The 14,947-nt window shown below is 40.0% G+C and overlaps 2 protein-coding genes across 6 annotated transcripts in view; both read left to right on the top strand.

Moving 5' to 3' along the window:
- The window catches only part of LOC125704509 (macrophage mannose receptor 1-like), a 151,077-nt gene that overhangs the window by 25,417 nt on the left and 110,713 nt on the right, over positions 1-14,947 (top strand). The window lies entirely within an intron of this gene.
- LOC125704512 (macrophage mannose receptor 1-like) overlaps positions 13,249-14,947 on the top strand; it is a 90,452-nt gene continuing 88,753 nt past the window's right edge. For all 5 annotated transcript variants that reach the window (XM_048970135.1, XM_048970136.1, XM_048970134.1 and 2 more), the window contains exons 1-2: positions 13,249-13,812; positions 14,090-14,443. In XM_048970135.1, the coding sequence (XP_048826092.1) occupies positions 13,515-13,812; positions 14,090-14,443 (652 nt within the window). In that variant the 5' untranslated portion in view covers positions 13,249-13,514. The remainder of the gene's footprint in view (positions 13,813-14,089; positions 14,444-14,947) is intronic.

Here is a 14,947-nt window from a genome sequence, read left to right as displayed (position 1 = left end):
GGACAGGAGAGTCTTGTGGTTGACCGTGTCAAATGCTGCTGATAAGTAAAGAAGGATGAGGACAGATGACAGTTTGGCTGATCTGGTAGCATGTAGCTTCTCAGTGACTGCTAAGAGGGCAGTCTCTGTAGAATGAGCTGCTTTGAAGCCAGACTGATTAGGATCCTGGAGGTTGTTCTGAGAGAGATAAAGAGAGAGCTGGTTGTAGACGGTGCATTCGAGGATTTTTGAAAGAAATGAAATAAGCGATACTGGTCGGTAGTTGCAAGTGTCCGAGGGATTTAGAGTGGGTTTTTTTTAGATGGGAATGACCCTGGCTATTTTGAATGCTGTTGGTACATGACTGGAGGTTATGAAGCCATTAATGATAGTAATGATGAAGGGGAGAAGGTCTAGAGAGATTGTCTGAAGCAATGCGGAAGGGATTGGATCAAGTGGGCGGGTGGTAGGATTGGAAGATGAGATGCCTTTCATGATCTCATCTGCTGTAAGACTGGAAAACTGGGCCAGTGAGGGGGGAGGGAAATCCTTAGTGTGTAGTGTAGTGGATAAGGAGGGAGAGAATGTCTGACAGATTCCGTCAATCTTCTCGTCAAAGAAATCGGCAAAATCTTCAGCAGTCAGGGAGGATGGAGCAGAAGGTGGTGGAGCGTTGAGTAGTGATGAAAAGATGTTATGGAGTTTGCGAGGATCACGTGAGGATAATTCTAGTTTTTCTTTGTAAAAGGCAGTTTTAGCTGCAGTCACATCTGAAGAGAATTTGGATAGCAGAGTACGGTAGGAACACAGATCTGCATCAAGCTTAGATTTGGAGGTTTGGTCGAGTGGGCAGGAAATGTTGAAAACCGGGATTGGGCAAGACGGGTAGGGCAATGGTAAAGGATACTAAGTGGTGATCATAAATGTGAAGAGGGGTAGAAGTGATGTCGGTAGCTGGAGAGGGGCGGCTGAAAACTATGTCGTGGACTTTACCTCCTTTGTGTGTGGGAGAGCAGTTGTTGGATGTTAGAGAGATGGAATCGAGAAAAGGGAGGAGACCAGAAGGAAGGAGCTTGTCATGGGAGAGGTTGAAGTCACCAAGGAGAATGATAGAGGAGCTGTCAGGGGAGGAGAGACTGAGGAGAGTATCGAGCTCCTCTAGAAAGTAGCATAGGGGGCCAGGAGGGCAGTAGACAACAATGATCAGAATATTGAATGGAGAGGAAACTGCAATTCCATGGAATTCAAAGGATGAAATGTTGAGATGGGGCAGAGAGAGGGGTATGTAGCACCAGTTCCGAGATACCAATAGACCTGTGCCACCACCCCTGCCAGTCTGGCGAGGAGAGTGAGAGAAAGCATAAGCAGAGGAGAGAGCTGCCGGGGTAGCTGAGTTCTCAGGGGATATCCAGGTCTCAGTTAGAGCCAGAAAGTCAAGAGAGATACATGGCAGGAAGGAGCCAGAGAAGCTGCTTTGTGAATACTGTACTTACTGGGACTTTACAGGCATAAATGTAATGACAGACATGGGGCGGCCAGAACAGTTTTTCAGTTATGATTCATAAAACCCAGGAGTAGATAATCAAAGGAGTGGGGGCTGCCACTCAAATCTGTATGTTTATATTACTTTAAAAATGGGTGTAAGCAATACCAGACAGATATCCTTTCTGACTGTGGGTCTGTCAGTTGAGGATGTACACACAGCATGTGAGACTGTATGTCTGTGTCTGAGTGCCTGACTGAGACTCTTATGATCCCATCTCTGTGAATGAAAAAGAACAAGTTTTCAGGTTTAAAGGTTAAATATTTTGAGACCTGTTGGTTTTTATTATAGTACAATGGGAAATAAAAGGAAATCCATACAAACATAGCTATGCATAGTGTGTGTGGGGGGTGGGGGGCATTGTATATTAGGTTTAAAATTCTATTTCTTGACGTTGTGGGGACCATTTTTCAGGTCCTGGGAAAGTTCCATGAGTGCAATCAAAAAAGTAAAAATGCCAAAAGTCTCATATTTTGCTTGGTTACTTATGGTTACGGTTAGGGCTGGGTAGGGGTTGAGGTCATCATGTTGTGATTGGTTTTCCCCATAAAAATGAATGGAGTCCCCACAAAGGTATCATTTTATACTTGTGTGTGTATGTGCTCAAATGTATGTTACATGATCAGCACCACAATCAATGTTTTCTGCAGCTTGTTGGATGAGCATGATGGGTTATAATGTGTTTCTTTTGTTGAAACTTTTACTGATTTCAGGTCAGTTTCTTTCATATTGCACTTAAATTATAAAAAGGGCCCCACAAATGTACATATTGATCAAATCTGCCAAATGTCAGTTATATTATATGGGTCGTTCTTTGATGTTTACAGGACCCTTGTGTTACACTTGTTATACATGCAAGAGACACAACAACTAAATTTACATTTAGATTCAGACAAATGGACATGTGTCTGTGTATGGGTGTCTGACTGAGACTATATATAGACCTGTCTCTGTGTATGGGTGTCTGACTGAGACTGCATATAGACCTGTCTCTGTGTATGGGTGCCTGACTGAGACTGCATATAGACCTGTCTCTGTGTATGGGTGTCTGACTGAGACCGCTTATGGACCTGTCCCTGTGTATGAGAAAGACAATCCTCATTATACTCAGATCGACATTTCTCTTAAACTATGCAAGTCTTTTCATATTCTTAAATATTTTGGTGGTTTATTACTTATTGTAAACTGAGATTTGAAAGAGTCCCTATATGTATAGCTTTGCATAATGTGTCTGTGTATTTGTGCTCAAATGTATATGAAATGATCAGTAACATAATCTATATTTCTTGCAGCTTGTTGGATCAGCATGATGGGTTGTAATGTGTTTCTTCTGCTGAAACTTCTACTGATTTCTGGTTAGTTTCTGTCATATGGCACTTGAGATATTTCTCATAAGAAGAGCTGCACGAATTTACACATTGACCAAATCTGCCAAAAGTCAGTCATATTATGTCTTTCTTTGATTTTTACAGGACCAGTGTGTTACATTTGTTATACATACCAGAAACACATCTATTAAATTTACATTTAGATTCATACAAATTGATTATTTACAGTATGTATGTCATTGATAATAATGTAAATCCATCAGCCTGTCAGTTCAAAGATGGACTTACAAAAGCCTTTCCTCTTCCTGTCAGATCAGGTTTATATTTTTCTATTTGTGATCATGTGTATTTGTTTCTCTCTGCCTGTGTGACTTTTTTACAGAGTTTCACAGCCACTGTTCATGCCTTTCACATCAGTACCATTTTGTAAACATAAACCTGACCTGGACTGACGCCCAGGCTTACTGCAGACAGAACTACACTGACTTGGCTACCATTGATAATATGCAGGAAATGAAAAGACTAACTGAGTCTGTAGGCTCTAATTATACTGGGGAGGCTTGGATAGGACTGAAGAATGGAACATCACTGAGATGGCAGTGGTCCTCAGGAGAAGGAGACACAAGGTACATCACCTGGGATAGCGGTCAACCAAATTCCTGGGATAATGATCAGCACTGTACCTTTTTCCAATCCAATGGTGCATGGAATGATTATTCCTGTTCAACAAGATGTTATTTCATCTGTTATGCAGGTGAGTAACATTATCCAGCTCTTTTTTGACAAGTGGAACATGCATTTGAAAGTATACTATCCAGCTATGACTTACCCCGTAGTAGCTTTGAGATGTAAAAAGGACTACAGCCTAAATGAGAGTACATTCTGTTTTGGGTATTAGATTAGATGAACTTTATTGATGCCAGAGGGAAACTCTTGTGCATTCTTATGTTAAAATTGATACAGTGTGAATTGAGACTTTGCCATCTTGCTCATTTGATTTCCTCTGCTGGCCCCTGGAGGATGGACTCCCCCTTGAGTCTGGTTCCTCCTTAGGTTTCTTCCTTCTAGGGAGTTTTTCCTTGCCACTGTCACCTCTGGCTTGCTCATTGTGGGCTTTGGGCGGGGGGGGGAGGCTGTATAACACTTTGAGACAATGTAATGCTGTGAAAACGCGCCACACAAGTTAAATTCAATTGAATTGCATACAGGAACAAATAGGTTGAGCGAATGAGGTGAAACAGACAAGATGCAAAGACATTTCACCATGCAAACAAGTAAATGTATTGCAAACAAATTGAAAAGTATACAAGACACAAAGAGAATCCTGAAAAAATAGAGAATTATGGAGAGAGAGAGATGGAATGCCGATTCTTTCAAAAATGATTTATGACCTTTGACCATTATGAAGGTCAAAAGGTCACGGGTGAAAAGTTCACTTGGGAGGGGCGGGGGTTGGTTGTGGTGGTACGATGTGACGTCACGGCAGTTGGATTTAATTATTTATTTAATTATTTATTTTTAATTATTATTTTAAATTATTATTTATTTTTAATTATTTAATTATTATTATTTTAAATTATGTATTATTTTTAATTATATTGAAGAGAGTGGTTATGAGTGTGTATTAATTTATTAAGTTATTATTATTTTTAAAAATTATATATATATTTTTTTTATATTGAGGAGAGTGCTTACTAGTGTGGGGGGGTTTTGTCGGACGCCGCCGCCGGGGGCTGAGCGGGGGTGGGTTACCTGATGGAGCGTGAGCGTACGGTGTGTCTGGTGTTGCGGTACCGCGGTAAGGTCCCGGGCTTTGGAGAATCCGCAAAGGACTTAGAACGCTGTGTCTGTTGCGGTACTGCGGTAAGGTCCCCACGGCCTTGGATAATCCGCGGAGAGAGCGATGCCGGAGAGCTGAGAGCCGCGCTGCTGCACGAGTCTGAGAGAAACTCTGAGAGAATGAGACTCTGGGAGAAAATGATAAAGTTGGAGCAAAGAATGAGAGGAGGAGGAGGCGGAGGGTCTGACGTCCAATAAAACCGCCTGCATAGTTTTCCTCCTTTGGTAAAGAAGGTAGTCCAATAAAACCGCTTGGCGTGTATGTGTTTTTTTCCTCACGCAAGAGTTTGTATTACATCAGCGTAGGTCAAGTGTATGGGGCCGCACTTTTGTACATCCCGCTAGGTGATCCGCGTGGTCCACACATCAAGTTGGGCACGTTGGCTCCCAGTAAAATTCCGTCTTTCATGTATGACCGTTATGTGCACAAGTACATATATGGGTTAAAAGAGAAACGAGGCGACGAACATAAAAACCATCCGCAGATATTTCTATTATTTTTATGTCCAGCGGGGGTTTTCCTCTTTTGGTAAAGAAGGTATCATCATCGAGCCCTAGAGGCACAAGTTTCATCATTGCCTTATCCTACGTGCCAGCCAAAGAGCCACAAGTTTCATCGAGGCCTTACCCGGTGAGTATATTATTTCTTTTATTCGTGTGATATAAATGCTATTCAATTAAAAAATAACATTCTAATAATAGGTATTCTCAGTTTTTTTTTCTATGTACAAGAGAGAGTCTTAGTTATTTTAATAAATACGTTTTTCAGTAAATGTTTATTCACGCGCATGCAAACACACACCCCGGAGGTCAAACTAAAAAAAAAAAGTTGATACAAACTACAGTTGTATCAGACACGCACACAAAAACACAAAAGAGTTTGCTCAATCAAAAAAACACCAAACATATATAGTTCACATTTTTTATTAAAATGTTTAAGGATTGTTTTGTTATAGCGAAATTTTAAATTAATATGAGTGGGATATAAGTCATTTAGGCAACAAGATTTGAGGAAGAACCTAAATAGTGGCTAGAAATGACCGACCAGGCAGGCAGAAGTCTGCTTTTCTTATCTCACAAGTCATGGAAGGGTGGGATGGGGGACACATAAGTGTGGGGTAGGAACTGTGGAATCAGGCAGGGGTGTAAGAATTTAGGATATAGTCTTGTTATTTTAAAGAAGGTGTACATGATTATTTAATTATACTTAATAGGAACCAGTAAGCTGCATTTAGCACCATGCTGCAAATACACATTAAAAACTTTAAAGAAAAAGGTCTTAGTTATTTTAATAAAGACATCCTACAAGGTGCCCACGTGCCTAGCTTATATGATCTACAAGCTTGATCTGAGATGCTTGCTGGAGTACAATGCTAAGTTGACAACGGTAACGGAGCTGCAGACTGTTTGATAGTTAATGAAACATAGTTCAAATTCAACAGTGTCAACAGTCATCCACTATGCAGGGAGACTTTAAAAAGAATTTAGGATATAGTCTTGTTATTTTAAAGAAGGTGTACATGATTATTTAATTACATTTAATAGCAACCAGTAAGCTGCATTTACACATTAAATGCAAATACACATTAAAAACTTTAAAGAATGGTAATAAAACTTGACCATAGTTTAGTTACACAAATATTTTAAGACGTAACATGAAAGTTTTTCAAAGTAAGATGTACAAATGTTTTAAAATGTAACATGAAAGTTTTTCAAAGTAAGATGTACAAATATTTTAAAATGTAACATGAAAGTTTTTCAAAGTAAGATGTACAAATGTTTTAAAATGTAACATGAAAGTTTTTCAAAGTAAGATGTACAAATGTTTTAAAATGTAACATGAAAGTTTTTCAAAGTAAGATGTACAAATGTTTTAAAATGTAACATGAAAGTTTTTCAAAGTAAGATGTACAAATGTTTTAAAATGTAACATGAAAGTTTTTCAAAGTAAGATGTACAAATGTTTTAAAATTTGACATAAACGTTTTTCAAAGTAAGATGTACAACTGTTTTAAGACGTAACATGAAAGTTTTTCAAAGTAAGATGTACAGATGTTTTAAGATGTAAGATGTTTGGGTGTTTTTGTTATGTGTTTGCAGCCCAAACGTATTTTTAAAATGTACAAAGTTTTATGCATTCATTTTGTGAATTAGTTTTGAAATCTAATATCCTCCTGGGGCGTACAACGACGGGTTAAAGTATCTGCTTACGGTGATTGATGTTTTTTCCAAAAAGGCCTACGCGCATGCGTTAAGAGACAAGACAGGGGTGGCAGTGGGTGTGCGTTTGTATGTATGTATGTATGTGTCCACGTGCGTGCACGTTCATTCGTTCGTCCGTCCATCTGTCCGTGGTCAGTGTTAGTTGTGAACTGTGTGCTTGGTTTTTTTAGTCCTGCTCTCTGTTTAGCCCAGTTCCTTAGTTGTGTTACTTAATGATTTCTTTAGTTCATTCTTATTTCTCCCAGCTTGTTTCGGACCCCTCGCGGTCCTTTTGTTTAGTATTTTACCCCAGGGTGCTCTGTTTTTCTTTAATAAACCCCATTTTCGTCTTGGAGCTGCTAGTGGATCATCACCTTTTTCCTGCCTGTGCCATAAAGATTAGCCTTTTCAGAAAAGTATAGGCGGTGTTGTGCTTTGCCTACTACCACTTAGATGTTTTTTTGTTGCAAGCACAGGTCACAGACCTGTCTTCAAATTTTATATTGCAAGTTTAGCGACAAACACCGAAAATAATTGCCAGGTCACAAGCACAGACCCCCTCTAACCTTTAAGACAAAGGGGGGGGGGGGGAATAAATAATCCAAGTGTGCAGAAAATCAATAAAATGAAAATTAGACACAAACTATTTCAACTCAAGAAAGAAAATATTATTAAGCTAAGAGAAGTAGAGTTTTTAAGTTTACCATTCATATAGTACTGGAGACTCACTCAGACCATAGAATTATACAGATTAGCATTAAAGACACAATTTAGTAATTTAAGCTTCCAAAATGAGTAAAAGAGGGGCAGGGCGACTGCTCATTTGTACTACTCCCTGTATACGTTCTCATAATGCTACACCATAGGGTTCCCACAACAGGCCTTGAGGAAACCTCTGTCTGGGACGGGTTACTTGTCACACAGGTGGACCATAGTCATCAGTGATGAGATAAATACCTATTTCATTAAATGATTTAAAAAATAATACTTGAATATTCTAATGTAACGGTAATTCAACATGTACCGGCAAGAAACCTTCAGCATACAACACAATGTTTTAAGCAGCAGACATGCTTTAATCACAGGACTTGTTCACCATGTCACATTAGGCAAACAGTCTTGTCCTGACAAACTGCAACTACTGTACAAGAGATGTATCCAAGAAATGGTCATATATAATATGCCTTCAGTAATTCATGACACACTGTCTGATATTGCAATACAGTTCATAAAAATGCCCAGGGGGAACCTAAAACAAAAGGAAGATGACACTTCACGATTCTAATACACATATCACTTAATTTCAGAGTACCGCAATTCACATAACTTCTACTATAAGAATCCCACACCGACATACCAGTTAAAATCAGGCTCAGACGACGCTTCTAGCTGCAGAAGAAAAATACATTTGTGACCAACTTAAATTCGGCCTCAATGTCTGCCTCTTAAAACGCGACGCTTCATTCCCAATATATTTGTCTAAATACAAATAGATTTCATAATGCTGTCGATTTGCTGAGCAATACATGATCTGTCTATACATATCCAGGCGACGGCTTTTTGTTCCGCTGATACAATCATGTTACCTTGTTAGCTTTGACATGTGGTGACATTTCAGTGACATTGTTTTAAAATACTCTACAGTAAAACAGAACAAGTGTAAGGTGATTAGAGGCTACTTGAATAAAATTAAGAATGTCGACAAAACAGAATGAGCCTTTAAATGTTTTACGTTAAAGAAAGCGTCTATGTTTGTATGTTAAACACCTGTTGGCATAAGCGCATGCAGTTTACGACCGTATGCTTCTCCATCACCTATCAAACACTAGGCCCGACGGTGCTTAGACAACCACACATAACATGCAAACCAGAAAAATATGCACATGCTTCTGGTGGATTTCAAGTTTTGTACGTTTATTTTTTATTTATTTAAATGTCGATTAGGTTTTCTTCTAAACCGTGTATGTACTGAATGAAAAATACAGCAAGCTTTAAGACCAGCTAAAGATGTTATTGCTAGCCAGCTCCCTCCTGCCGTTGACAGCAGCTTTACGAGCAAATATACACGAACCTGGCTAAAGTGTCTCGGGGATAGTTAGCCGCATCTTAAAAACGTAAGAGCCCCACTGTTCGCAGCGTTACATCAACTAGCAGCTCGCGCCACACCACACACTCCCTCGCGCTCAGTGCCATTGACGTGTCCGACATATTACCGCCTCCATTTCCCTTACTAACCGATAGGTGGTAAAGTAAGAAAATGAAACTTTGCTCACTTTTCGCTCAGAAATCTCACTGAAAAGTGGATGACGACTGGTTCTGTTGAATTAGGACTAAGTTTCATTAAGTGTGACACATGGTGCAGCTCAATTACCGGTGTTAACATGGCATCCTCAGTAAGCATCTCAAATCAGGCACCCGGATGCTATAAGCATAGGCCTCGGGGGTCACCTTGTAGGAAAGCCAACATTTACTGAAAAGCCATCTTTATCAAAAAATATACTAAGGCTTTATTCTTTAAAGTCTTTAACGTGTTTTAATGCGACTGCTAAATGCAGTTTACTAGCTCCTACTGTTATAAATTAAATGCTATTAATCAGCTGCACTCGTAGTTACAGCTTTCTCTGGAGCTGACGCTACACTGTGTAAACGCTTGGGGACCATTGCTGACATCAGGATCTAATGCCTAGGTGTCGAGTCTCACGGTTAAAACCGTCCCCATGTGGCTCAGGGTTCATCAGCTGGTAAAGATTGGTAGATTCCATGAGAGGTACCCCTTTAAATACGCTTTATTCCCACCACCCCACAAAATGAGTACATTTTAAAAACACAACCGTGCTGCATACATATAACAAAACATATGCACAACTTTTATTTTGAATAATAAAACACCCGGTCATGGTACATTTTAAAAACTCATTTGATAAATGTACACAAGCTTGAAAAATAAAACACACGTATACATGATTCATTTTAAAACACTTGTGCAACTTTGAAAATAAAAAAACTTCATGTTACATTAACAAAATCTCCTTTGATAAAAACCCTACAAATTTTTTACAACTTTGCTTTTGTAAAATAAAAGCCATGTTCATATTAGATTTCAAAACTAATTCACAAAATGAATGCATAAAACTTTGTACATTTTAAAAATACGTTTGGGCTGCAAACACATAACAAAAACGCAATATCTGCGGATGGTTTTTATGTTCGTCGCCTCGTTTCTCTTTTTAACCCATATATGTACTTGTGCACATAACGGTCATACATGAAAGACGGAATTTTACTGGGAGCCAACGTGGGCAACTTGATGTGTGGACCACGCGGATCACCTAGCGGGATGTACAAAAGTGCGGCCCCATACACTTGACCTACGCTGATGTAATACAAACTCTTGCGTGAGGAAAAAAACACATACATGTCCAATAAAACCGCCAAGCAGTTTTATTGGACTACCTTCTTTATCAAAGGAGGAAAACTATGCAGGCGGTTTTATTGGACGTCAGACCCTCCGCCTCCTCCTCCTCTCATTCTTTGCTCCAACTTTATCATTTTCTCCCAGAGTCTCAGTCTCTCAGAGTTTCTCACAGACTCACGCAGCAGCACGGCTCTCAGCTCTCCGGCATCGCTCTCTCCGAGGATTATCCAAAGCCGTGGGGACCTAACCGCAGTACCGCACCAGACACATCGTTCTAAGTCCTTTGCGGATTCTCCAAAGCCCGGGACCTTACCACGGTACCGCAACACCAGACACACCGTACGCTCACGCTCCATCAGGTAACCCACCCCGCTCAGCCCCCGGCGGCGGCGCCCGACAAAACCCCCCCCCCCCCACACTCTCCTCAATATAAAAAAAAAATATATATAATTTTTAAAAATAATAATAACTTAATAAATTAATACACACTCATAACCACTCTCCTCAATATAATTTAAAATAATACATAAATAATTGAAAATAATAATAATTAAATAATTAAAAATAAATAATAATTTAAAATAATTATTTAAAATAAATAATTTAATAAATAATTAAATCCAACTCCCGTGACGTCACATCGTACCACCACAACCAACCCCCGCCCCGCCCCCCCCCAAGTGAACTTTTCACCCGTGACCTTTTGACCTTTAGGTCATAAATCATTTTTGAAAGAACCGGCATTCCATCTCTCTCTCTATGGAGTATTACTGAAATAAGTGAATAAAACTAAACTGTGGAATTAATAAACAGACAGCAGCAGCCTTTTTCTATTGCCAAGGTGGTTTCTTCCTGACGTATCATTGCTGGGGTGGAGAGTGACTTATAGGCTTGCTTGTAGCCGGTGATGGTCCTCATCTCATTCCACACTTCCTTTCTGCTGTTCAGCTGTAGCTTATGCTACAGCTTCTCCCTGTGGCAGTGTTTCTCCTGGCAGAATTGAATCTTCAGTTACACTTTCACCTGTTTAAGTTCTTCCTTGTCTCCAACCCTGAAGGCCATCTTCTTATTAAGAAGGTTCTTTGTGATCCACGGTTTGTTTTTCGGAAAACAGTGCGCTAATTTTGTGGGGACTGTGCTCTCCACACAGAAGCGGATGTAGTCCTTGATACAGTGGCTGTATCCCTTAATGTCCTCCCCATATAACTCATATAGCGTGTACCAGTCTATTTCTTTTAAGCCGTCCTGCAGAGCCTCTTCAGCCTCCTTCATCCACTTCCTTATGGTCCTAGTGGTGACTGGTTGAAGTGCTGGTGTGTAGTTTGGTGTAAAGTATACTGTACCATACTGTTATCAGAGCTGCCCAGGGGTGGTAGCCTGACTGACTTGTATGCCTCCCTCTGGCATATAACAAGTCCAGCGTCCTGGATCCCCTGGTGGTCCAGCCCACAGACTGATGAAAGCTGGTGAGGCTGGAGGAGAGTGAAGCCTGGTTGAAATGACCAAAAATGGCAATTTAGGCAGTGAGGTGATCAGTGGTTAGTTTGCTAACCACAGAATATATTTTATCTGTGGCTACTGCAGCATCTGCCAATGGTGGCACGTATAAGAGCAAAACAACGGCATGTAGAAACTCCCCTGGCATGTAATATGACCACAGTCCCACAGCGAGAAGCTCCATGTTCGAGTCACAAACCTGTGTTTTTATTGTAACGTGTTCAGGGCTGCCACCATTTCTCTTTTAGAAAAACAGCGATTCCACCTTCCCTCTTCTTACCGCTTTTGTTCCTATCAGCAGAAATGATGTTATAGTCGCCTATTAGGACTATGGAGTACAGTGTGCTGGTTCTCAGCCAGGTTTCCGTGAAGCAAGAGGCTGCAGTATTTGTAGAACTCATAGCAACTGGTCAGTGCTGAGAACCAGTTTGTCTTGTCAGTGACCTTATGTTGCCCATGATAGATGGAGGGGAGGTTTGTACCTTCTGCCTCTTTTCCACAGCTGAGCTCAAGCTTTCTTACCCTGTTGGTATCACACCAGCTCTGCCAGCAGTTTGACCAGCATCACTGGCTTCAGTGGGAACGGGGGGTGCAGGTCCAGCAGACCATGATGTGTATATGTGAAAGCTGCCATCTGTGATTGAAATAAGCCTGCTGATGGTTATAGAATCAGGAAAACATTCCTGTTCCACGGCATGGTAGTCACAGATTTACGTAAAAATATGGAAAAAAAATAAACTTACATTAGTAAGAAAATGAAGAAAACATAGAAACACAGGGGTGCTGTAGCAGGCAGCCACTCAAGGCACTGCATACAGATTATGGCATAGAAATTATGGCATACAGATTATGGCATAGAGATTATGGCATAGAGATTATGGCATAAAGATTATGGCAAAGATATTATGGCAAAGATATTATGGCAAAGATATTATGGCAAAGATATTATGGCATAGAAATTATGGCATAGAGATTATGGCATAGAAATTATGGAAAAGATATTATGGCATACAGATTATATCATACAGATTATGGCATACAGATTATGGCATACAGATTATGGCAAAGGTTTTTCAATGTCTTTGCTCTGCAGATTTCCCCACAAGGCAGCGAAACAATTAAATACAGAATCACATATCGATTTTAGGGGAATAAAAGAAGCATCAACCAGGAGTGTCACCTCACTGACTATAATTTATTGATGCCAAAGCCAGTCCCCCATTTTAGAATCAGGGAAAATTATAGTTGATGTGTATTTTAAAGAGTAAGTATTGTGCCAGCATAAGAATTGATATTCTCACATGAATTTATAGGTTTTAAATGAAAAAATTAATCATAGAGTTTTGACGTTTCAGTTGAATTTGACATTTCAATTGATTTGTTCAGCAAAGGTTGGTGAGTAACTCAGTGGGTTTGGATACTGTACCTGTGATCAGAAGGTCACTGTTTCAGCTCCCAGAATGACTGTCAGAATGATTTCACCACTGGGGTCCTGAACCAGGCCCTTAATCCCCAAATAATCCAGGGACTGTCTGATCCGGCTCTTTCAAAATATGTATGTAACTTTGGATAAAACCATCTGCTAAGGAGGTTAAATGTAAATGACTTCTGGGTTATTATTGTTTCTTATGCTGTTTACAACAAATCCACAGCTCCCACCTATGACGATGGAATAAATGCTACCTGGAAATTCACCTTGATTAAAAAAAATATGAATTGGTCTGATGCTCAGAGCTACTGCAGACAGAGTTACACAGACCTGGCCACTGTGAGGAATCAAGAAGATAATGACTTGATACATAAAATTATTCCAAGTCGCACTCAGGCATGGATTGGTATGTTCCAGGACACATGGGGATGGTCAGACCTGTCAAACTCCTCATTCCGTAACTGGAAAAATGGCCAAAATTATTATGTGAATAACGCATGTGCTTTAGCTCAGGTCACCTGGCCTGGGACATGGGATGTGACACCATGTGATGAAAAGCATCCATTCATATGCTATGATGGTGAGTCATGTAACTTTTCTGTGAGCAATGGCTGATTCTCACCTTTATCTATAAATAAACTTTAATTTATCTTACTATAGAAAAATACTGCACATATAAAACTAAAAGTACACATAACACTGCACAGTTGCATCAGAAAGTTATTTTGTCTTCACCGTTTTGTGAATTTCACTCCTTCTACCCTTCTGATAATAAATTCCTTTCTCCAAGTTTCCAAATGTCACATGACTTTCTCCTGAACTTGGCTTTCTGACAATCATCTTACCTTCTGCCACAGAAAACCTGATCTTGGTAAATAGTAACATGACCTGGAACAAAGCCCTGAATTACTGCAGAACGCACCATTCGGACCTGGTGTCTGTCCACAATGAGGAGATCCAGTACTGGGTCAGTCGGTTGGCTGAGGATGCCTCCACTGATCATGTCTGGCTGGGGCTGCGCTTCTCCTGCTACCTGAACTTCTGGTTCTGGGTCAGTGCAGAAAATTTCAGCTACCAGAACTGGGCCCCAAACAACATATCCAAGAGTAACTTGTGTGGAACCACAGGGGCAGTACAATCTAAAGACCCACATTACTGGGTCAGCCTGCCTGAGACTAAGGAGCTCAACTTCATCTGCTCCAAATATCCAAGTAAGGCTGATTTACAAACACAGTACCTGCAGAATAAGTGCATGTACAACTACAGAGTTACATCAGAATCTCGTTTTGTCTTCTCTTTGCTTTGCTTGTGTATTTCACTCCCTCTACCCTCTCATTACAAACTCATTTTTACAAATTCCAAATTTTCCAAATGTGACTGCATCTTGTTTGTTAATGATGTGGCATATAGAGTGATTTCCAAATAATAATAATGCGCATCCTTCCATATTTAATAATCTAATTTGTTTTCTAAAATCGATTTGGGAGGTGAAAATTTATCCATTCATCCTTTTTCTATACATGCATGTTCTATGCTGGTGTACAGGGGTACGAAGCTGAGCCTGAAAGCTCTGAGTGCCTGCGAGGTATAAACCCATATCAGGGTGTAACAGATCAATGGTACATGTGATATGTGCTATACAGAGTGATTTGATTATATTTAGATTTAAAGAACTACTAACTTTTTATTTAAGGTGATAGCAGAAGAGAGTGATG

This window comes from Brienomyrus brachyistius, chromosome 12 (genome assembly GCF_023856365.1).
Source record: "Brienomyrus brachyistius isolate T26 chromosome 12, BBRACH_0.4, whole genome shotgun sequence".
In the NCBI taxonomy this organism is placed as follows: domain Eukaryota; kingdom Metazoa; phylum Chordata; class Actinopteri; order Osteoglossiformes; family Mormyridae; genus Brienomyrus; species Brienomyrus brachyistius.
Note: the sequence above shows the minus strand (reverse complement) of the source record. Positions and strands in the feature narration are given on the sequence as shown.